Here is a 24937-nt window from a genome sequence, read left to right as displayed (position 1 = left end):
GGTTTCTGCAGCAAAGACAACCATGGATGGCTTTCATCTATGCTGGGCATGTAGTATGGAAGTAATACCTTTCAAAAGATCCCTGGATTTGGCTGAGAGGCCTTCTTTGGGGCTTTCCATGATGCTGAAGAGCCAGTCAATGAACTAGGATGAAAAGAAAAGAGCAGGATCAGTGAAGACAGTCCCACTAATAGCAAGAGACCAGTTGGGGCCCTTTGGCCTGCATACATGCATATCAGTGCAGGAGCTCTGAGGTAAATACCGACCTGAGCCGGAGGAGTGGAGAGGAGAAGGGGACCAGGCATAAGAGACGGAGAAGTTGGACACAGCTACCATTTAGTCCAATGACCCAGCAAAGTCAAATCTCCTTCCCCTGCTAAACATCCTGAGATCTACTATAGATTTTTAACTGTGAGGTAAACACGGGTCCAGGGGTCTCTTGTGTGCCATGAACTTTCTCTCTCATCACTCTGAGAGCACCAGAGAGGTTAAGAACCTTGCCCAAGTCCACTCCCAGTGAACAGCAGAATCCAGACTTGAACCCAACTGCACCTGACTTCAGAGCCTCACGTTCCTTCTCTGCATCATGCTGCCTGATTCCGCGTGCATCTAGGCCCAGACTCGTAGGGCGGGTGGTAAATAGGGAAACACATCAGACAGAAGCCTCTGTTTCTAACATAAGACATTCTGTAGATGAGAACAATTTGTGCCCAAATGGATACAAAACATGATGTTGAAATCCAAGAGAAAGGCATAAAATAATTTACTAGATAGAGCCAAATGTGTTAACTGCAAATAAATCCTGCAAATGAGGTAGAAACTCAGACTACTCACGAGTTTGACTGATTTCCCAGGGTAAAGACAAAATTGGTTTTGAATTAGATACAAGGTAATTTCATTAATGACTGAACGTTGTCAATCTTGACTCATGAAAAACACATACATTAGTCACGGGTACCGGGTATTTTAACTCTGGACATAGAAACTGGTTTGAAGAAAGAGTAAAACCGAAAGAAAATATTCCTAATTCTCTGCTTTAATTAAATTAAATTTTTTTTCTCCTTCTTCTTCTCAATTCTGTTTTTTAATATCCTACTGGTAAGTAAATAAATCAAGCACTACACATACATAATAGATGCAAGATGTCTACATTGTAGTCCAAAGTGATGATGGTGTCCTGGGCCAGAAAAAACATGAGGGGATTCCACACTTAAAAATTTGTTTTGATTTAAAATTAAATGGAAAACATAACATTTGGGGTAATACTAATGCTTAAGAAAACAAAGGCATTTTAATTGAGATGCTCAGCGGAGTTGCACACGGCTAACCTGTGGGTCCGTAGTTCAGAAATATTTTTAAAGACTAACGTTCAGATGTTTAACAGTAAGCTACAGAAAGTTGGCTTTAAGCTTTCAACTTCACAGAAATCCAGTTTTCATTAAATGGGATTCAAAAAAGAATCTTTCAATCAACTGTATTAAAGACAGTTCAGAGCCATTTCATGAGAAGCACAGGAAGCGCGGTATTTTCAGATGCTCTGCACGACGGCTAAGAGCCCGGGGTAACTCGACATTAAAAACCAAATGGTGCTTCCTACAGTCTGATTTTCCTGGGGGCAAGGGTGATGACCTTTTCAAATTTCCCCATGTCACCTAGCACAGGCCAGGAGCATGACGGGCCCCTGGAATGTGGCTGTAGGATGGGATGAGCTATGAGGAACCTTACACATGCTACAAGAACATGGACACTCCAGACTCCCGTTTCCCCGACCCAACCCCCAGGCATGGTTGGTCATTCCCTCCATTATCCAGCACCACTGTATTCTCCTTATGCAATCTTGCAGCCTTGAACTTGCCTTCCCATCTGTCCTCCCTCTGACATTCTGAACGCTCAGGGACTTACTCATCCCGTCACCCCCAGGATCAAGAACACATGTGCCTTTAATAACGGAAGGCAAGTAAAAGCTCCTCTTTCTGCCTCGCCTCCAACTGTAAGCAAGTTATTGCTCTTGTCTTTGTTGCTGTTTTTAGCCAGCAGTTAGCCTCACTCTCTGAGGCGGAGTATGAAAACCCGTGGTGTGATGCCCATTTCACTTTAACTCCCAACCTCAGTTCTACTGTAGAAATTGCTAAGGAGAAAATGGCCATCAGGGCGGGCGGCTGCGAACCTCACCTTCTGGGTCTGTTCCTTCCATGGCTCTTTCTGCAGCAGAATAGGCATGCTACTGGGAAGGAGAGTGAGAGTCTCCTGCAGAGTGACCCTGTGCATTGGACTCCTGCCAAGGAAGCTCGAAGCTGACCCAGCTGGGCCATTTTCCTGATGCCATGGCAACCAACTGGCACTAAGGCCAAGGAGGAGAGGGGCCGCATGGTCTGCCCATGCAACCACTGCGATTGCAAATATCAGCAACAAGAAGTCCAAAGCCTACAAAGGAAATAGACACAAGGTTAGGTCACACGTTTTAACAATTTAAACATGTAACACATGTACACATACACAGCCCCTATCACGACGCAGTGTTACCTTCCCCTTTACCCCAGAAGGGGAACCAGACTGAACGGCAAACTCCATTTCCACACTTAATAAACAGACATTCTAGGACTTTGGAAGGTTTTAGGGATCCTCTTTTTTAAGACAAACAGTTTCATTATTATTGCTCTAATAATGCAGGGGAACGTTATTTAATTCCTCATCACATTGAGATCCAGACACTACTCTGTTTTGGGGTTTCCAAAGAGACTAAAGAATTCATTAGGAGGGATACGGAAAGGGATATTTAGATTTATTGTTACGTAGCCCCAACTGAGTTTTAGAAAAACGTATAGTCTGATTCTATTTTGAACAACAAATGACTCTCCACATGTATTTTATTTTTCTGTTCTCGATATTTAAATATTTGAGTGGCAAACACTTGATTTTGTTCCATGAATGCTGAAAATATAAGCATTAAGACAAAATAAAAACAAGCATTCTTGGTGGGAGTCACAACAAATCATTAGGCATTTTTAAAAACATATTTTTGAGTATTAGCAGGCATGAAATGAAATACACTCCCCAAACTCTCGATCCTGACCTACATCTATAATCCCAAGGTTTTTTTGTTTTTTTTTTTTCTTTTCAATTTTACTTCCAGGGTAGTTAACATTCAGTGTTCTATTAGTTTCAGGTGTACAATATAGTGACTCAACACTTCCGTGTATTACTCGGTGCTTATCAAGCTAAGTGTACTCTTGAATCCCATACACCTATTTCACCCATTCCCCGGCCCATCTCCCCTCTGGTAACCATGTGTTTGTTGTCTATAGTTAAGAGTCTGGTTTTTTGGTTGCTTCTTTCCCGCCCCTGCTTTGTTTTGTTTCTTAAATTCCACATATGAGTGAAATCATATGGTGTTTGTCTTTCTCTGACTGGCTTATTTTGCTTAGCACTGTACTCTCTAGATCCATCCATGTTGTTGCAAATGGCAAGATTTCATTTTTTCTTATGGCTGAATAATATTCCATTGTGTGTATGTATGTATGTGCATACGTATGTGTATATATTTATGTGTATATGTATACATATATATGTACACATACACACACACACACACACACACACACACCAAACCTTCTTTATCCATTCATCTACTGATGGACACGTGGGCTGCTTCCATACTTTGGCTATTGCAAATAATGCCTCAGTGAACACAGGAGCACTTATATCGCTTTAAATTAGTATTTTTGTATTCTTTGGGTAAATGCCCAGTGATGTGATTGTGATTACTGGATCATAGGGCAGTTCTATTTTTAATTTTTTGAGGAACCTCCACACCATCTTCCACAGTGGCTGCACCAGTGTGCATTCCCATCAACAGTGAAAGGATTCTCCGTATCCTCACCAACATCTGTTGTTTCTGGAGGTTTTGATTTTAGCCATTCTGACAGGAATGAGGTGATATCACCTTGTGGGTTTGATTTTCATATCTCTGATGATGACTGATACTGAGAATCTTTTTATGGGTCTGTTGGCCATCCGGATGTCTTCTTTGGAGAAATGTCTCTTTTATGTTTTCTGTCCATTTTTTAATTGGATTGTTTGGGGGTTTTCGATGTTGAGCTGTAGAAGTTCTTTATATATTTCGGATACTAACCTCTTGTGGGCTAGGTCATTTATAGATATCTTCTCCCATTAAGTAGGTTGATGATTAGTTTTTGTTAACTGTTTCCTTTGCTGTGCAGAAGCTTTTTATTTTGATGTAGTCCCAATAGTTTATTTTTGCTTTTGTTTCCCTTGCCTCAGGAGACATATCTAGAAAGATGTTGCTATGGCTACTATGAGAGAAATTACTGCCTGCGCTCTCTTGTAGGATTTTAATGGTTTCAGGCCTCACATTTAGGTCCTCAACCCATTTTGAGTTTATTTTTGCGTATGATGTAAGAAAGCGGACCAGTTTCATTCTTTTGCATATTGCTGTCCAGTTTTCCCAACACCATTTGTTGACGACACTTTTTCCCATTGCATATTCTTGCCTCCTTTGTTGAAGATTGACTGACCATATAATTGTGGGTTTATTTCTGGGCTGTCTGTTCCATTCCATTGATCTATGTGTCTATTTTTGTGCCAATACCATACTGTTCTGTAATTATAGCTTTGTAATGTAACTTGAAGTCTGAAATTGTGATACCTCTGTGATATCTTTTGTGGTTCCATAAAAATTTTAGGATTGTTTGTTCTAGCTCTGTGAAAAATGCTGTTGGTATTTTGAGAGGGATTACATTAAATCTGTAGATTGCTTTGGGTAGTATGGACATTTTAAAAATATTTGTTCTTACAATCCACGCACATGGAATGTCCTTCCATTTCTTTTTATCATTTTCATTTTTTTCATCAATGTTTTATAGTTTTCAGATTACAAGTCTTTCAGTTCCTTGGTTAAGTTTATTCCTAGGTATTTTATTTATCATTGGTGCAATTGCAAATGGGATTGTTTCTTAATTTCTCTTTCTGCTGCTTCATTATCAGTGTATACAAATGTAACAGGTTTTTTTTTTTAATTTTTTTTTCAACGTTTTTATTTATTTTTGGGACAGAGAGAGACAGAGCATGAACGGGGGAGGGGCAGAGAGAGAGGGAGACACAGAATTGGAAACAGGCTCCAGGCTTGGAGCCATTAGCCCAGAGCCTGACGCGGGGCTCAAACTCACGGACCGCGAGATCGTGACCTGGCTGAAGTCGGACGCCTAACCGACTGCGCCACCCAGGCGCCCCTTGTAACAGGTTTTTGTATTGATTTTGTATCCTGCAACTTTACTGAATTCACTTATCAGTTCTAGCAGTTTTTGGATGGAGTCTTTTGGGTATTGTATATACAGTATCATGTCATCTACAAAATGTGAAAGTTTGACTTCTTCCTTACTGATCTGGATGCCTTTTATTTTTTTGCTGACTGCTGTGGCTCTCAGTTTTTCCCCACTGAGTGTGATGTTAGCTGTGGGTTTTTTATATGTGGCTTTCTTATGTCAAGGTATGTTCCCTCTAAGCCCATTTCGCTCTAAATCCATTTTGTTGAGTTCTTTTTTTTTTTTTAATCATGAATGGATGTTGTATTTTGTCAAATGCTTTTAGGCATCTATTGAAAGGATCATAAGGTTTTTATCCTTTCTCTTATTGACGTCTTGTACCATGTTGTTTGATTTGCAAATACTGAACCACCCTTCCATCACAGGAATGAATCCCACTTGACTGTGGTGAATGATTTTTTTAATGTATTGTTGGATTCAGTTTGCTAATATTTTGTTGAGAATTTTTATATCTATGTGTATCAGAGATATGCAAAGTTTCTACTGAAAAATCTGCTGATAGCCTTCTGGGGTTTCTCTTGCACATAATTGTCTTCTTTTCCCTTGCTGCTTTTAAAATTCTCTCTTAATCGCCACCTTTTGCCATTTTGATTACTTTGTGTCTTGGTGTGGACCTCCTTGGATTGATTTTGTTGGGAGCTCTTTGTGCTTCCTGTATCTGAATTTCTGTTTCCTTCTCCAGATTCGCAAAGATTTCAGCTATTTAAAAACAAATTTTTTTTTAATGTTTATTTTTGAGAGAGAGAGAGACAGTGCACAAGCAGGGGAGGGAGGGGCAGAGAGACAGGGAGACACAGAATCTTTTTTTTTTTTTTTTAATTTTTTTTTCAACGTTTATTTATTTTTGGGACAGAGAGAGACAGAGCATGAACGGGGCAGGGGCAGAGAGAGAGGGAGACACAGAATCGGAAACAGGCTCCAGGCTCTGAGCCATCAGCCCAGAGCCCGACGCGGGGCTCGAACTCACGGACCGCGAGATCGTGACCTGGCTGAAGTCGGACGCTTAACCGACTGTGCCACCCAGGCGCCCCAGGGAGACACAGAATCTGAAGCAGACTCTGGACTGTTAGCACAGAGCCCGATGTGAGGCTTGAACCCACGAACTGTGAGATCATGACTTGAGCTGAAGTCGGATGCTCAACCGACTGAGCCACCCAGGTGCCCCAGCTATTATTTCTTCAAATAAAGTTTCTTCCCCCTTTTCTCTCTTCTTCTGGGATCCCTATAATGCAAAAGTTATTACACTTGATGGAGTCACTGAGTTCCTGAAGTCTGTTCCCATTTTGCCTAATTTTTTTCTTCTCTCCTGCTCAGCTTGATTACTTTCCATTACTCTGTCCTCCAGGTTGTGGATTCATTCTTCTACTGCCTCTCTAGTCTGCTATTTATTCCATCCAGTGTATTTTTAATTTCATTTATCATGTTCATCATCTGTGATTGGTTCTTCTTTATCTCTTTATTAAGGGTGTCATTCGGGCGCCTGGGTGGCTCAGTCGGTTAAGCGGCTGACTTCGGCTCAGGTCATGATCTCACAGTTTGTGGGTTCGAGACCTGCATCAGGCTCTGTGCTGACAGCTCAGAGCCTGGAGCCTGCTTCAGATTCTGTGTCTCCCCCTCTCTCTACCCTTCCCCTGCCCATGTTCTGTGTCTCTCGATAATAATAAATAAACATTAAAAACAATTTTTTTAAAAAAGGGTGTCACTGATGTCGTCCACTCTTCTTTAAAGGCCAAGTGAGTATAATCATTACTTTAAATTCTCTATCTGGCATATTTATCTGTTTCACTTAGGACTCTTGCTGTGGTTCTGTCTTATTCTTTCAGTTGAGACGCATTCTTCAGTCTCCTCATTTTGTCTAACTCTCTGTGTCTGTTTCTGTATGTTAGGAAAAGTCGGCGATGTCTCCTGCTCTTGAAAGTAGTGGTCTTATGAAGAAGAGGTCCTGTGCACTCCGCAGGGCAGTTTTCCCCATTTACCGGAACCTGGTGCTTCCGAGGTGTCTCCTATGTGTGTTGTGTGCACCCTGCTGTTGTCCCTTGACTGCTTTTTCCTTCAGTCCAGTCGTCTTCAGTGGGTCTCTTTGCCTGTCACCGGCAGCGTTTGGTCCCTGTAGTGTCTATGGGCCAGTCCCGTGCTGCTTTGGGCTTCAGTTGAGTCAGACTAGGCATTTGCCAGAGATGCAGGGGCACCAAACTGCAGAGCACTTTCCCTGTGTCGTCCCCCGAGAAGCTTCTTTGGTTGACGTGCAGCGCCAGCAATCAGACCAGTCGTCTGCCCCCAGCCCATAGGTGGGGCAACAAGCTGACTGGCGTGTGTGGCTATCTTTCTCGCTCTCTCTCCAAGGCAGGAGTCGCTTTGGAGTGGCGCTGCTCCCTGTCAGGGCCGCTTGCACACTTCCAGGCGGGTGGCTTCAGTTTGAGTGGGCTCTGGCCAAGAGCTTACTGGAGGAGGTGGATCTGCAACGGGCTCGGGAGGGCGATGCGCAAAGCCCCCCCAAGACGTGTGCGCCAGGGTGAGGGGCATGCCACCGCATCTGGGGCCACAGTGGCCGGGCACGGTCTGCAAAGCGTTCAGGGGTAGGGCATGCAGTTGGACCCAAATGCGCTCAGGTTTGCTGTGAAAGGAGACCTACCGCCACCACGGGGCCAGCCCGTGCGGATCTGCAAAGAGCGGGTGGGCGGGCCACCCAGTTTCAGCAAAGTGCGTGCCCGGCTTCCACGGGAGGGTACCTGCCGCCGCCACCGCTGCCAAGGCCCCGCAAAGCGTGCGGTCGGCAAAGTTGAGCAGGTCTGGGGAAGAGGATCCACAGCACTGGAACTGGAGCAAGCCCAGCTGGGGGCGGGGGGGGGGGGGAGCGGATCCACTTAAGCCCGGGGCAGCAGGGGCGGGCGCAGCGTAAGCAAGTTAGACAGCGGATGCGGGTGCCAAACTGGTTCCTACAGGTGGCGCTGTGTTCACGCTGGGGAAGGAGATGGTGCTACCGCTCCTTCCTTCCTGGAGGAGTCGCCCCGTGGACACTACCCCTCCGGACACGGACATGCTCTGAGAGGAGTAAATAACTCTCCTTCCCTTATGCCCCAAGCAGTTTTCAAATTGCTGCCTCTATGTGGTACCTCCAGAGGCCATTTGTTGTGCTGTCTCCTTAAGGGCAGGGACTCGGTTTCCTCTGAGCGGCCAGGCTCTCCCAGAACCCCACCTGCTGATTTTTCTTTTTTTTTTTTTTTTAATTTTTTTTTAACGTTTATTTATTTTTGAGACAGAGAGAGACAGAGCATGAACAGGGGAGGGTCAGAGAGAGAGAGGGAGACACAGAATCTGAAACAGGCTCCAGGCCCTGAGCGGTCAGCACAGAGCCCGACGCAGGGCTCGAACTCAGGGACCATGAGATCATGACCTGAGCCGAAGTCGGACACTTAACCGACTGAGCGACCCAGGTGCCCCCCACCTGCTGATTTTTAAAGTCCCAAACTTTAAGTCCTGCTGGTTGGAAGAACTCACAAAATTAGCCCCCTTAAACTCACGAGATCAGCCCTCTCTAGTTTTCAAAGCCAAATGTTACGGGGGTTCGTCTTCCCCACGTGGGCTCCCTCCACACCTATGGTCTGTTTAGGCCCCCACCCCGTCTCTGCCCCTCCTTCCCTCTTCAGCGTGGCCTCTTCTCTAGATTTAGTTGAGGAGTTTGTTCTGTCAGCCTTTGGGTCATTTCCCGGACTATCGACACTGATGTGAGTGTTCTCCAGTGTCCGCGGGATAAGGTGAGCTTAGGGTCCTCCTATTCTGCCATCTTCTCAGACTATATATCTCCACAAGCATTCCAAACCATCTGTCTAGGACCCATCCATCTAGAGTTGAGACTAATCTAAACGCTCACAGACATGGTGAGAACAAGGGCCTCCTCTGACTTGTGATTTAAACGACACTCCTGTTTATCTGTATTTTCTAGGTTTTAAACAATTTTTTTAAATACATAAATAAAAAAGATGTCTGCAAGAAAACAGAACGTTGGCAAAACCTTAGGAGATCAGAAGGAAAAGAAGACAGATTCTGCTCGGTAAACACAAAGCTTAAGAAGTCTTCTTTACTTCCTTAAAATTCATAATCTCACTGATTACAATTTCAAGCCTATAGCCAACTCTTCTACAAAGCTCGTCAGCATTTCAAACAACATCCCAGCTTATACAAATGCCACTCACACCGTCAGCGGGATACCTGTGAATGAGTCATGCCTACAGAAAAAAAAAAAAAAATCTACTACTAAAAAATGCACAGTGGGCAGCAAAGTCAAGAAAATAAGCAGAGTGGAAAGTGTTGTCTTCCTTTTATGCATTAACCTTTTCTATTTTCATTTACCTACTATCAATGGTTGTGGATCTTTTTTGGGTCACACTTCATATTACAGGTGTGCTGAAACTCCTCTCACGCACGTTAAGCATCGGCGCAAACACAAATTACTTGCATACGCTTCAGGAACCTCTTCAAACCAGGTGTTTGAAGACATTCTCTGGGCCGGTACAAATGTACCCCACCTCCTTGGTGGGGTCAAGGCCAAGGGCACAGAACCCTGGGTTCCCTCATCAGCTAGTGTCCTCTGTGTTCTGCCTGTTGAGGAATTTTTCTGTTGAAAATATTTTTTGAAGGGCAGCCCTAGCAGTCTTTGGGAGCCAGGCAAGCACATCCATTTCCTTGTGACATCGGAGAGTTATCACCATCATTTCCCAAAAATAAAAAGAAGGGTGGGGGGGGGGGGAGGGCGTGGAAAGCAAGCAAGCAGCAACCTTTTTTTTTTTTTTTTTTGTCTTTGGGGAGAGCAAACATAAGTTGTACATTTTAAGAAAGCCACAGATCACGCCTCTAGATTGTACCTCGTCAAGAGCCACGTTCTGAACAGAGGTAGACTGGTATGCAAGGTTTCTGATGTAACCCATCAGTTCCAAGAGCCATTCCATTCTCTTTAACACGCCTGAAACAGAAAAGGATGTTTTTGTACCAGACCACGGTTTTCCTATGAAATGTAAGACCCATCAGTAATAGCCATCATAACTAAAGCATAGCACCCAGTGAGGATTCCATGAAACGGTTTCAAATCCTCTTGCAATACGTGAGACCTGTGATTTTGCGTGAGAGTTCTTTGACGCTCTGCGTGTCAGAGGGACCGTATTTGTGTCTTTATTTTCAAAAGGTAATCTGTTCTTCAAAACTGCGCCCCCACTAGTGATAAAATGCACTTATTGGAGTTTCTCTCTCAGCATTAAACACACGAGGAGAAATCTGGCATGCCAGCAAGTCAGTAATGTTGACTGTTGTTTTTATAGGTTTCCTTTAACTTAGATGTTCCCATTTTATGCCCAAATCCCAGAGAAAGCCTATCCCAGAGACATAAAAAGAAAAATAAAAACCAGCTATTATACAGTAACTGGGGGACAAACACCAGCATAAATATTGATTTTTTTTCCTTTTTTATTTTTTAAAAAGGAGAATTCCCAGCACAGTAAAGATTACTTGGGAAGGCTGTCAAATTTAAGTGAGGAAAAGGAGAACAGGAATTAAATGGGAAGGCCAGCTAGTCAGACCCAAAGGCCCTATCAAATTGAGTTCAGTTCACTTCGCGTATCCTCGTGTTTCACTGGGAACACCTAGTAGATTTCTTCTTGATAAATGCACTTTTGATTTAGAGTAAAAAATCTAGCTTTTCATCACAGGGTCATTTTTCACTGGGCAGACACTAATGAGGATAGGAGACAACCATCTCGATTGCCAAAGAGGAGAACAAATCAAAATTTCCTGTACAGTCTCACAAAGGGCACTACAATTCTGCCTGCCGGTTTTCACTCACAACCTTGAAGATACAAGATGATGAGGAAAATACAGAAGATACAGAACCAGAAGTTGCCTAGGGGCACTCAGGTTTCCAGGTCCTACCTGATCTACCGAAGCCGGGTGTCATTCAGAAAAGAACGTAGACGTCACGCAACGAGACCAAAGGTGTAGGAGGAGAAATGGGGGAGCTGCCCTTTCAGATGACTATTAAAGTATAAATGTCTACGACGGTCTAAAAGTTCTACCGTCTGATTCACTAGCAGAGAGAGCTTCAGGCCTAGAGCTTCTGGCTTGAGGATGCAGTTAGGGCGCCCAGATTTTATCCCTCTCACCCTTGAGAAGTTCTCTTCTAGAATAACGATGTAATTTTGTTGTGGCTGTTTTCTTTTTTTTTTTTTTTTTTACTTGTTTGGTAAATAACCACCCAAGAGCCATTCTCAAGAAAACATGAGGCAGAATCAATTGACATCCTGTTTGGGTAATGGAAGCAGGCAGAATCAACCTGATAAACTTGTTGATATCCTCGAGGGCCCGGAGGGCTAAAGACAATATGAAAGTCACCAGCGGAATCCATTTCTATCTCCGAGGTGGGGGTTGGGAGCTGGAACAGGTCTTTCCACTTAAGGTGCTCTTCTTTGGTGGGGGGTAACAAGAGCTCTCCTGTGTCAAGAAGCATTAACCTAGTTTTGAAGTGGAGGAAATAATTATAGCTCAAAGGGGAAGGTAGGCAGGCAGATCTTCCGGTTTCTGCTGTTCGCCCCGGGCTGGCCTTACCTGTGTTGGCATGGCTCACAATCCGGGCTTGGTATAAACCGTGCAGTACCATCCAAGCTAGTGTGTCTTTTTCACGGTGCTGAATAGCAACGCTGAGTATATCAGTCAAGCCCGTCAAGGGGAATCGTCCTTGAGAGACCAAGTACAGTCTGACAAAGGCAGCCTTTTCTACGCTGCTCTGCAAAAAAGCAAACTGTTCTGTTACTATTAAATTAGCTGAAGTCATTATGAAACCTCGAGGCAAGGGCAAAGCAGAAAGGGTGAGTTTAAAGTGGGTTATTATTCCGAATGCTAAAACTGTTCGTTTCCTGCAGCGTGTGACCTATCTGCCTCGTGTGCTAGATTTTAAAGTGTACGTACAGATGGAAGGTTGTAATGTCACCTCCCGTTTTCTCATAAAAACCGTAAGTGATTTCAGGGGTTGATCGGTGGTGATATTTTGTAAGAACACACAAATAATAATAACGACAACTAACAAACACGGTACTTACGTGCCAGGCACCATTAACGTGTATTCACTCAGGAGGTCACAAAGTGCGGTACCCAGACCTCTGAGGGACCCCAAGACCCTTTTAAAGGGTCTGTGGGGTCAGACTATATTCACACTAGTGCCCAAACTCCAGTAACAGTCACTGTATTTGTCGCTGCTACTTGCAACTTTTTAAAAACCAAGTTTTATTTAAAATGCTCTTGTAAACAATGACAATTATTAGTTTCATCACACCTTTGCCCTTGAGTACACATCTTTTTAATAGCCTGTATAAAACAGGAAGTCCGCAGAAGGGCTTTCTGCGGCATACCCAAGTAGGAGGGTTGTCTCCAGGGAAAACACTTGTGAGCTTGCGCTGTGAACTCAACACGGCCAGTTTTTTATGGAACACCACTGACCTGCAAGGACGAAGGATGGACAAACTATGGTTATTCAGACTGAGTATTTAACAGATTATTGTCGTTGTTTTCAGACGAAGAAAGTGGGCCTGTCGCATCAAGGAAATACTTGGCAGTATTTGTTGCCAATGATAAAACCTGAGCTTTCACGTGAAAATCTGATTTTTGGAAAATCTGTATTTGCTACGATGAGTTGGCAGCTTCACAATGCATAAAAGGCTTTTCTGAGGATTTTAACCAATGTGATGTTTTGATATGGAATAATGAAATGGATCAACGTGTGGAGGACTTTCAAGACTCAGTGATTCGGTATTTTCCAAATGATTTTGTAATATCGTACGTTGGGGAGAAGACCCACAGTGCAAGACAGACGGATGGATTTTAATATAGCAGAGTATGTCAAGTTCACTGACATGAATTCACATTCTACACCCTGCAACTACCCCGAAGAAAACACGGTTTGTTGAGTTTTGTTGTAACATCAACAACAACAACAACAACAACAAAATCCATAATTATCTGTAACTATTGACACACTGTTCCCTTTTCTACCGACATTATTTCTATGAGGCTACGTTTCCCCCCCATACTTCACCAAAACAACATTGCAACAGATTAAGTGAAGCAGCAGCCAGGAGAAGTCAACATTAAAGAAATTTCGAAGAGAGGCCAGATGGAGGAAGCAGATCGGCAAAAAATGTAAAACAATGTCACTTTTTCATTTTGTTTTGTTTTCAAAAATTCTTATTTATACTGAGATGCAATGGATTTACTGAAAGAGAGGACCATTTAAATCAAAGCCCTTTGGAATCCTCAACAACTTTTAAGACACTGAAGTACTCCTGAGACCAGCAAGTTCGAGAAGCCCTGTATTGACCATTTAATTTTCACACCATCCGATGCAGACGACTACCATCATCCTTCCCTTCGGAAGCACAGAGGTTAAGTAACTTGCTCAGTTAAGGTCACGTGGCTACACTGGCAGAGTGAGAAGTGAAACCAGGAGGTCTGAGCTCTTCACCATTGCCTTAGTCTAACCTCCATTCCTTCCAGAAATGAGTAAAAAGCACGGACCTCGGTAAAACACACTTTTGGGGACCTCAGAACACTACTGAATAATAGAACTTATTTTCGCTAGAACGTGAAAATGTTCTAACTGGTACTTTAAGAACCCGGGTGAGTACCACAGCAACCTTTGGCTCTAGGTACCGTGAAGTGAATTACATGCATTGCTTCCAACTATATTACACGAATATCATAATAACAGGATGTAATAGATTACACGAATGTGGTAATTAGGATAATGAATAATTACTGAGTGCTCGCCTCGGGTCAGGTACGTTTCCAAGAACTTAACATGGATTAAGTCATTGTAACTCTCAAACCAACTCCAGGAGGTAGGTGCTATTATCTTTCTTTCGTAGATGCGGAAACTGAGGCAGGTTATGAAACGTGACCAAGGTCACACTGCTAGTAAATTACAGAGCTGGATTTCAAACCCGACCGGTGAGGCTCTATAGTTCCTTCTCTCACTCGTTTCCTCATAGTGCTCGTCCTTGCTTCAACTCATTTCCGAAACCTGATACTCCAAATGGTCTAGCAGGGGTTCTCAAACCTCAGGATGCAGCACAATCACCTGCAGGGACTGTTGAAAAACCACACTCCTGGGCCCCACCTCTGACTCAGCAGACCTGAAGTGGGACTCTAGAATTTTCATTTCCAGTCAGCTCCCAGGCTTATGCTGCTGGGTCCAAGGGACCCCATTTTGAGAATCAGTGCTACACGATGCAAAAATTCAAGGATTCAACTGAACCTGCCATCTTGAGTGAAATAAATGGTAAGAGGTCCACCAGCTGGATAAGGGCCCATAATTCTCTAGACCTTTGCTATTACCTGGTATGCAGGGTTGCCATTGGAATAAGTATGTCCATTGGGATATACTTATACTAAAAAAAAAAAAAATCATTGTTTACAGGCAATTCAAATCTAATAAGACATCTATCATGCTAACTAAATGTGGCAACTTTATTGGTATGTTACTCACTCATCCTTTGGGTGTGGGTACCAGGAGCACTTGTTCATTAGCTGTGTCCTTGCTAATGGTGCTTGTTTTTCAATTAGCCACCTTTCTTCATTACAAAAGGATAAGTACCAGGTGAGAGAAAATACATTTAAAAACAAGACTACTTCATGGTTTCCGCGCACCGCAAGCTTTTCAGCCAGAATATTCCCATGCTTCTGGATTTGGTATTGAAGACGTTGCCCTGCACTTACGTTTGCCCACAGGTGACACTAAAATGTTCTTGACAAAGTGGGATTAGGTAGGTTAAAAAGCCATTCATCTATCTATCCATCCGTTCCATGAGGCTGAGCATGAGACCCCACAGTGAAGCAGGGATAGTTTCCTGAAATTATCCAGTAAGAAAGAAGAGGCAAAAGTAGCTTCAATCAAAAAGGATAAACCATCTCTTCAACTGTAAGTCCCGCTTCAATAATGGAAATAAATACAGAGATATGTTATTACCTCAGTAATCTGGGCAACTCGATTGGCTTCATCATCTGTCATTTCTGAGAGGCATTTTGCTATGCTGATATATAGCTCTAGATCATTTCTCTGGTAAGGAAAAATCACAAGCAGGTCAAAATACAACGTAAGATAACAGATATATTCTCAATGTTCCGACAAATTATTAGATTTGCTTATCTCCATGAACAGCAGTCTCTGAGATTTTAATCAAACCAGAACATATGGCCAGTTTTTGGCACTAAAAAAACCCATCTTTCCGGGGCACCTGGCTGGCTCAGTCAGTAGACCACATGACACTTGACCTAGGGTCTTGAGTTCAAGCCCCACGTTGCGCATAGAGCTTACTTTAAAACAGCAGCAACGACACGATCTTTCCTATTATTTTGTTTGGCTGTACTTTTTCTCCTTATCAGAATCCATCATTCCACACAGATTTTTAACTTCTTCGTAAAGCTGCAAAGAAGTTAAATAATTCAGAAATATATTGCGTCACTTGATAGAAGTCATATATTGGACAACATGCTCAGAGATTCTCCAGGTCTAACGCGTAAGGGTTTCTGTGCTTGTTCGTCTCCGACAGGCATCTGGTAAAAGGCCTGGCCGCATATTTCCTGGTGTAGCACTGGTTAACCCGTTTCTAAGCTTGCTCAAAACGTTGGTTCTAAATATTCAACCTCAATTTAGATCTTGGAAGCAAACACATTCTTAGTGCAAAATGCGGTTATTTTCTTCCTAGCCTTCCCACCACATTCTTAAAACATACACCTCCCTGCTTTGCCAAAAGGGCTTAAAAAAAATCCCAAACATAAATGGTCAGGAATGTAAATATTTTTGTTCCTCACCCGAATCTTCTTTGGCAGAAGGTCAAAAATCTTCCCGGTGGCTTCGCAGAGCAGACTCCAGAGGTGGTGGGCAGGGCTGGGCAGTTTCATGGCCTGACTCAGGCCCTGTAAGGCACTCATGCATAACTCGGGATTGGGAAGTGGGGAAGCCGTTTTAAACACCGCCACCATTAAGTTTTCAACAAAACCCGCCATCTGTTCGTCTGAGACGTGTTTTATCCACAGAGGTGTAGAAACCAGGAGGTATTTCTTGGCGTTCAACTGGAAGCAAACCAAAAGAGGTCAGGAAGAAACGGGCCAAGTCTGGGCTTCCAGGGTTTAAAACCTCAAGGTCACCCCTGTGTTTGAGGGCACATTGAGAGATGAAAGGTTCAAGGTTACTTCCCTGCCCCTCATTTCCCCCCAGCTTCACGGTCCAGTGGGCCACCGCTGCCTGCGATTGTGGCCACTGCAGTGACGTGTGGTCCGGGGCAACTTGTGTATATACGGTATCTGCCAATCCATCTGGGAACCACTCAGCTCAAGCCCGGGATTGTTTTGGGGAGGGGAACAAAATGCTAACTTTTGAAAGTACTTGACAGTTGCTATTTAGTCTTAAAAGGTCACATTCTCTGGCAAAAAAAAAAAAAAAAATAATAATAATAATAAAATAAATCCTGGACATGAAAGCCTCATCTGCAGGAAATCGACCGGCCAGAGTATCTGATATTATTAATTTCTTCTTCTAGGAAGCATAAGGAGATAAGGAGAACTGGCATGCTAGAACCATTTTTGACCAAAGAGGAGCAGCAGCTGAACACGTAGAACTGACCGTGGCATGCTGGAGGTCATGAGGGCCGGAAAGGCGCATGGTTAAAAAGAGCTCTGTGTCAGAGACGATAAGAGAGGAGGCTTCAAAAATTCTTCGAAACGGGCGGAGCATGCGGCCTGTCCCGGCCCTGGGGGCTGAGGGCGGGCGCTGACCGGACACGGAGCACCTGCTCCGTTCCGCTATCGGCGCATAAATCCACAGACAAACATGAATGCATAACAACAGAAAATGGCATTGGAACAGTGGGAATCAACAGTTTTGCACAGGAAACTGTGAGATGCTGTTTACCGTCGCGTGCCTGAAGTGGGGACAAGATTGAACAAGAAGAGTTTGGTGCTTTGGAAAGTGTGCAAGCTGCTAGTGAACTCTATTCTCTATCAGGACAAGTAACTGAAATCGATGAAGCTTTTGCAGAAAATACAGGACTTGTCAACAAATCTTGGTATGAAGATGGTTGGCTGATCAAGATAACACTCAGTAATCCTTCAGAACTGGGTGAATTAATGAGCGAAGAAGCATATGAGAAATACAGAACACCTACTGAGGAGTGAAAATGGAACCCCTAAATAAACCAGTATGAAACAATTTAATCTGGCATAGTTGTCCTAAATTAGTGCTGCAGAGAGGATTTAAAATAGCAACTTTTAGCAATACCAGTGCAAAAAGAAACTACTTGCAACAATGTCAATGAAAGAAAACACCCTTAACTTTCTGATGATTGCAGATAAACACAATATGTATCTTTTCTGCAACACCCTATGATTTTTAGGCGAGGCTCCAGTTATAATATGGAGAATCCTGAAATTATCTGTGGTTAAAAACTAGTTCCAAAGATTATGTAATTCAAGGATATAACACTGTCATCTTAAGCCTTTGGCAACTGTTATTTAAATTTTTTTTAATGTTTGCTTATGTTTGAGGGAGAGAGAGACACACAAGAGTGTGAGCAAAGGAGGGGCAGAGAGAGAGAGACACAGAATCTGAAGCAGGCTCTGGGCTCTGAGCTGTCAGCACAGAGCCTTAGCTGGGGCTCGAACTCACCCCAGGCTCATGAGATCATGACCTGAGCCAAAGTCGGACGCTTAACCAACGGATCCACCAAGGCGCCCTCCGATCGTTTTTTTTAAAAACACAAGGTATATAATTAAGAAAATGAATTCACCAACTTAATTTGTTAATTAACAACGATGTTAAGAAAAGTCCATTCTCAAAGACAAATGCAAAAAAGTAACACAGATCTGAAAGAGAAGTGGAAGGATAACTGAATTCTAGAAAGATTTTTGAGGTAAACGAAACAGGCTGTTCAAGTTCTACCTGGTTCAAAAGAAAAGAGGAGTTAATAGAACAGTGTCTGAGACACGGACTTTGGAGTCAGCCAGACTCACTCCCAGATATTAGCTACATAAACTTTGTTTGATCCCAATTTGCCTCAGTTTGTCAACCTGTAAACTGGAAACGATAAAATCTACTTCTCACAAGTGGAATAAGCTGGGCACAAAAGACTTCATATTGCATGATTCCACTCTAAAGAATTTCTAAAGTTTACATGAAATTTAAGTTTATATGAAAGTTGTTTAAAAAAGGAAAAATTAGAGGGGCACCTGGGTGGCTCAGTTGGTTAAGGGTCCAACTCTTGATTTTGGCTCAGGTCATGATCTCACAGTCGTAAGAGCCCGACATCAGGCTCTGCACTGGGTGTGAAGCCTGCTTGGGATTTTCTTTCTCTCTCTCTCTCTCTCTCTCTCTCTCTCTCTCTCTTCCCCACCCCCCTTCCCCCATTCATGCGCTCTCCTTCTTCCTTTCAAAAAAAAAAGGGAAAAATTATAGAGACTAAAAGCAGATCAGCAGTAGCCTGGGTCTGAGACTGGGAGCGGGGATTGTCTCCAGGTTGGCACGACGGAACTTTCTGGGGGTGATGGAAATATTATCAGTGATGGATAAAAATGTACAAATGTACCAGAACCCATCAAACTGTACATTTAAAATAGCCATATGTTATGCAATATAAATTATAACTCAAAGATGTAGAAAACACTTGTGTGTCAGGGTCGAAGACAGATTCAGTCTGATGTCAGGAAGTGCTCACTGAGTGCTTACAAGTCGCAGGTACGTGGCCACTACTCAGTAATGGCGGCTACACGGGACGTGCTTGGAGCAGACAGCTCATGACAGCTGCTGACGCAAAGGATGCAGACCTCAGTCACGTCTCCCTTCAGTGGAAGAGAATTAGAATACGAAGCAGAGCTTAAAAGAAAAAAAGTACCCAACAGGAACTGAAGGTAAAAGACTGAGGAACTAATACAAGAGCTTGGCAAAATTCTCAAAGAACTAAAGCCTCCCGAATAGAAGAGTAACGATGACGAGGTCATTTAACTTACGATCAATTGGTAAACCTCTAAGGGATCATGGAGTGTGGTTTTTCTTGTCCCACCTTAGAATATACTCAAAATTATACAATTTACTAATTGCTTTTCTTTAAGCCATCTTATCCCATTCTTCCTACTTACCCTTGGCCTGTACCCTGGAAGGTGCTGGCTCCCTCTTTCTGTCGTAGATATCAGGCTAGGTCACTTCTTCCTCAGCGCTTTGTTCAAGCCCAACACGCTGGCAGAGATGTTTCTACACCCTCTCACCTACGTGCCCTGTGTCTCTAACTTGATGCTTGATGAGATCCTACCAAGCCTTCAAGGCTCACCTGAATTGCTGTCTTTTCTGTGAAAGGGAGGGATCATATTGGATTTGCCTGTTTCTTAATACCTCCTAAATATCAGGGGCACCAGGGTGGCTCAGTTGGTTGAGCATCCAACTTTGGTTCAGGTCATGATCTTGTGGTTCATGAGTTCGAGCCCTGCATCGGGCTCTCTGCCATCAGCACAGAGCTCGCTTTGGATTCTCTGTTCCCCCTGCCCCTCCCCTACTCACATGCACATGCTCGCTCTCTCTCTCTCTCAAAAAGAAACAAAACCAAAACCAATGAATATCATTTATATGATATTGTATACCATATAAATAAACCTAGGCTCTCATAACTCCATCACTTTCTAGCTGGAGGATCTTGAGAAAGGAACTTTCGTGTCTCTGACCATATTTTCCTTTTTCATAACCAAGGGGAGCTGAAAGCATGAATGTCGACGGCTGGGGCAGAGTTCTGCATCACAATCTTCCCATCTGCTGGCCAGCTACTGCCAAGCCCCCAATTTTTACAAAATCACATCTGGCCACTCTTTGACTTTGAGAACATACGCCCAGATGAACGTTAATCTTTCCCCAAAGAACCAGATCCTCCTGTTGCCCAACACCCTTAATTGCTACATACACTCAGACTGTGGATCAGTGGTGGCATCACCCACAGTCCCAACAGCGAAGCTGCATTCTGGGATGATTGCGCCTGCGTCACCATAATTTCCAGGCACAGCTGCTGTATTTCTTCTCCTGAAAGAGAAGAAGAGAGTATTGGTAACACAGCTCCTTCTCGGATTCCTTTTCAGGCTCCCATGTCTTAAATCAAAGCCTCTGCTTGTGTGACATCTACAAGTAACAGAACGTGAGTAAACCGAAAGGTATTTCAAGTGACCTTTTCATTGTGAGTCAAAGAACGTGCCCACAGGCAGCAGCAGGTTAAGCCTTGGAACTGGCAAGGGCCGTGATCTAGCTTGGGAAATTTCTCTTCCGGTGTCCCAAGAAACCTAAATAATCAAGGGGCGCCTGCCTGGGTGGTTTAGTCGGTTAAGCATCTGACTTCGGCTCAGGTCATGATCTCATGGTTTGTGGGTTCGAGCCCCACGTCGGGCTCTGTGCTGACAGCTCAGAGCCTGGAGCCTGCTTCGGATTCTGTGTCTCCCTCTCCGTCTGCCCCTGCCCCGCTCGTCGTGCTCTTTCTCAAAAAAAAAAAAAAAAAAAAAAAAAAAGTAAATAAATAAAAATAAAAGAAGAAAAAAAGAAAACTAAATAATCGAATACCATGAAAAATTTGAGAAAACACGAGCTAAAACTCTTTGCCTCTGTTTTCCTCTCCTTCTACCTTGCATTCAGCTCATAGAAAAATCCGTTTAGGTCTGGAAGGACTTAAAAATGTTGCCACATTCCCCAGTGATCGAGTCCTTTTGGTAGCCTGATCCCCATCAGCACATGTATTTTCCCAACCAGACCTTTTCTTCATTTTTCTAAGGATTTTTACCAAAACATAAACATTTCTAATACAGCACACAAAAGTAGGGGGAGGCTCAGGAGAACACAATTTTTTTTTTTTTAATTTTTGAGAGACAGAGAGAGAGCAGGGAAGGGGCAGAGAGAGGGAGACACAGAATCTGAAACAGGCTCTAGGCTCCGAGCTGTCAGCACAGAGCCTGACGCGGGGCTCGAACTCACAAACTGCGAGATCCTGACCTGAGCCGAAGTCGGACGCTCAACCGACTGAGCCATCCAGGCGCCCCAGGAGAACACAATGTTTAATGAAATCTCCAGAAACACGGTATCGGTGACATCGTATCTTACACAGGTATTAGGTTCAACTGAAAGCATTTAAGTGAAAAACTGTACAGAGTCAGAATCATCTTTGAGCATCCTCTCAGCTGCACATAAACTGTGGTTTATGAGGCGTTTTGTATATCGTGAGCACCGTACTGTAAACAGTAGGCAAACACACACACACATACACACACACACACACTCTTATAGCATTGTTAAAAAATTGTCCTCCCCGCCCCGACCAATGCCACTTTTTCTTGAGATCGGGGCCGGGGGTTGGGGGGGATGTACATGGGATTAAATGTGCATATACTAACTCCACAAAAGAGGTTGCTGGGGTGTGCATTCCCTCTGCCTCTCATCACAAAGAATCTGTGGCAGACAGAATAACGGCCCTCCAAGATGCCTACATCCTAATCCCTGGAACCTGGGAACATGTTACCTTGCTTGGCAAAGGAGCTTCTCAGATGTGATTGGGAATAAGGACGAGAGATGGGGAGGTTACCCTGGACCGTGCAAAGGGACCCATGAATCACACGAGTCTTTGATGCGGAAAACCCTTCCTGGTTGTAGAGCACCGGAAAGGGGACAGCATGAAAAGGCTTCGGCCCTCCCACGCGGGCTCTGCAGATGAAGCACGGGGGATGGCAAGCCAAGGCACGTGGGCAGCCTCTAGAAGCGGGAAAGAAATGCATTCTCCCTGTCTCACTCTGTTCGGACTGCTATCCCAATACATCACAGACTCGGTGGTTTATAAACCACAGAAACTGATTTCTCACAGCCCTGGCAGCTGGCAGCCCAAGATCAGGGTGCCAGCATGCTGGGCTCGGGCGGGACCGCTTTCCCGGCTGCCGACGGCCAGTTCTAGCCATGTCCTCGCACCGTGGAAGGGGCAAGGGAGCGCGGCGGGGCCTCTTTTATAAAGGGCAACAATCCCGTTCACGAGGGCTCCACAGTCACAACCTGATCACCTCCCCAAGCGCATAGCATCACACCGGGGATCAGGATGTCGACACGTGAGTTTCGGGGGGACGAAATCGCTCAGGCTGTAGCGCTCCCCAGGGCATCCAGGGAAGGATGCCGTTCTGCCGATACTTTGATTTTGGCCCGGCGGGAGCCACGCTGGCCCTCGGACCCACAGAACTCCAAGCCGATACATCTGTACAGCTTCAAGCTGCTTCAGGCTGCCAGGTCTGTTACCACAGCAACAGAGAACAAATCCACCCTCCCCCGGGGGGGCTTCCTTGAATCCCAGAGCTCCGAAAACGCGGTCCGATGACCATCAAACCGGGCTCTCTCTGCGACCTGTGCCACGCGGCCCAGCAACGGGCCCGCCTCCGTCCAGTCTCGTTTTGGTGAGCGCGCGTGGCCCGTGTCATCGGAACTCCTCCCCCTCGGCCTCAGCCACCTATAAAGTGACTCAGGGAAAGGAGCCCAGACGGTCACCCAAGCCGATGGACCTCACGATCGCAAAGGTCTCTCCGGCCGCCGTCACTCGCGACCCAGAATCTATTTTTCTCTTCAGGTCACGTCCTAAAAGCGGAGTCCGAAGGCCTGAAAACACTTGATATTTACCGAAGTTTAGCCTCATGAGTGGCGAGAGGAGCGCGGCCCAGCTCACGGGGGGGAACTGGTAGCTCTCTCCAACAGCTGCGATGGGTTTCATCACGACTTTGAGAAGGGAAGGAGGCACAGACTCAGGACCTGCAACAGAAAGGGAAACACTAGTAAAACGCTCCGGCAGCATCACGAGAGGCGGAAACGCCAGCTCTCCTTTTCTTCCAGTGCCAAAGGGTTTGGGATCACATGTTCAACTATGGTCGGTCCTTCAGTTCTGCGCTCTCAGTCTCAACCCCCTCCGTTACAAAACCTTGCTTCCTCTGCTCTTCTCCTCCTCACTTGCCTCTGGTTTTTCCCTCTTGTCTGGACAGAAATGGTCCACATCACTACTTGACTGTCCTCCATACGCTCGTTGTCTTTTCCCCCAGCTTTCTAAAAAGAGTCACTCGTCCACATTACTGCGCCATTACTCACTCCCCAATCTACTTCCAGAAGAGGAGGTCATTGCCGCCTCGTCAGGCATAGTCCCTTCTAGTGACCGTGAAGTCCTTCCATCCCTGTGGCCCACAGGGGTCGTGCTGTGTACCATGTGACTTGCCGCTTTCACTCTCCAGCCTGTGCAAAGCTGACAGCTCCAGAGGGAAGTGCCTTCCGTAACAGCTAATCCATAGGCCAACCAGCTATCTATGGCATGGGGCTATGGCTTTAACATACTCTTTGTTTGTTCCCCCAGGTGCGGGTTAATTTGCAACTGAAATGAGGAGACACTGGAGCAGGTATGAGTGGAGCCACAAGGCACAGTCAGGGTTTGAGGAGCCATGAAGGGCCATGTAAAAGTGAAGTCTGAAGGAAGCCGGAAATGATGTGTATAAAGGTAAAAGCAAGGAGAAAAGCAAAAGCAGCCGGATCAACATATGTAGCAGAAGGGAAATCAGCATCAGCAGCAAGAGAAGCAGACTGAGTAAAAGGAAAAGCATCAGTAGGAGAAGGATAATCAGGGGTAGAATCAGGAGATAAGCAGCAGAATCAGCAGACAGTGAAAGAGGGGAAGCAAAGGTGGGGCAGAGTCAGCAAAAGGCACAACAGCTGCAGAAAGGAGAAGCACGGGAGAAAGGAGAAGCACGGGAGAAAGGAGAAGCTGAGGCAGACAAGGCAGCAGAATCAGCAGGCACTTAAGACGGGGAAGCAGAAGCGGGGCAGAGTCAGCAAAAGGCACAACAGCTGTAGAAAGGAGAAGCAAGGGAAAAGGGAGAAGCTGAGGCAGACAAGGCAGCAGAATCAGCAGGCACTTACGACGGGGAAGCAGAAATGGGGCAGAGTCAGCAAAAGGCACAACAGCTGCAGAAAGGAGAAGCACGGGAGAAAGGAGAACCTGAGGCAGACAAGGCAGCAGAATCAGCAGGCACTTAAGACGGGGAAGCAGAAATGGGGCAGAGTCAGCAAAAGGCACAACAGCTGTAGAAAGGAGAAGCACGGGAGAAAGGAGAAGCACGGGAGAAAGGAGAACCTGAGGCAGACAAGGCAGCAGAATCAGTAGGCACTTAAGACAGGGAAGCAAAAGTGGGGCAGAGTCAGCAAAAGGCACAACAGCTGTAGAAAGGAGAAGCACGGGAGAAAGGAGAAGCACGGGAGAAAGGAGAAGCACGGGAGAAAGGAGAAGCATGGGAGAAAGGAGAAGCACGGGAGAAAGGAGAAGCTGAGGCAGACAAGGCAGCAGAATCAGTAGGCACTTAAGACGGGGAAGCAGAAGCGGGGCAGAGTCAGCAAAAGGCACAACAGCTGTAGAAAGGAGAAGCAAGGGAAAAGGGAGAAGCTGAGGCAGACAAGGCAGCAGAATCAGCAGGTACTGAACACGGGGGAAGCAGATGTGGGTGCAGAATCAGCAAAAGGACAAACACCATAAAAAGGA

General features: G+C 44.9%; 2 protein-coding genes across 2 annotated transcripts in view; one reads left to right on the top strand and one right to left on the bottom strand.

Moving 5' to 3' along the window:
• The window catches only part of HACD4 (3-hydroxyacyl-CoA dehydratase 4), a 63339-nt gene extending 45756 nt beyond the window's left edge, over nucleotides 1-17583 (top strand). The window contains exon 7 of the mRNA XM_047064947.1: nucleotides 16919-17583. Within this exon, the coding sequence (XP_046920903.1) occupies nucleotides 16919-16935 (17 nt within the window). The 3' untranslated portion in view covers nucleotides 16936-17583. The remainder of the gene's footprint in view (nucleotides 1-16918) is intronic.
• Nucleotides 1-24937, bottom strand: part of FOCAD (focadhesin) — a 283468-nt gene that overhangs the window by 2648 nt on the left and 255883 nt on the right. The window contains exons 35-42 of the mRNA XM_047064929.1: nucleotides 23044-23172; nucleotides 20318-20433; nucleotides 16191-16451; nucleotides 15346-15435; nucleotides 11934-12111; nucleotides 10205-10302; nucleotides 2173-2424; nucleotides 69-144 (exon numbers count right to left, since the gene is read on the bottom strand). Of these exons, the coding sequence (XP_046920885.1) occupies nucleotides 69-144; nucleotides 2173-2424; nucleotides 10205-10302; nucleotides 11934-12111; nucleotides 15346-15435; nucleotides 16191-16451; nucleotides 20318-20433; nucleotides 23044-23172 (1200 nt within the window). The remainder of the gene's footprint in view (nucleotides 1-68; nucleotides 145-2172; nucleotides 2425-10204; nucleotides 10303-11933; nucleotides 12112-15345; nucleotides 15436-16190; nucleotides 16452-20317; nucleotides 20434-23043; nucleotides 23173-24937) is intronic.

This window comes from Lynx rufus, unplaced genomic scaffold (assembly GCF_022079265.1).
Source record: "Lynx rufus isolate CCGP_SWC_20201006 ecotype Redwood Valley unplaced genomic scaffold, mLynRuf1.p SCAF_10, whole genome shotgun sequence".
NCBI classification, from domain to species: Eukaryota; Metazoa; Chordata; class Mammalia; order Carnivora; family Felidae; genus Lynx; species Lynx rufus.
This window is presented reverse-complemented; position numbering and strand designations above follow the sequence as displayed.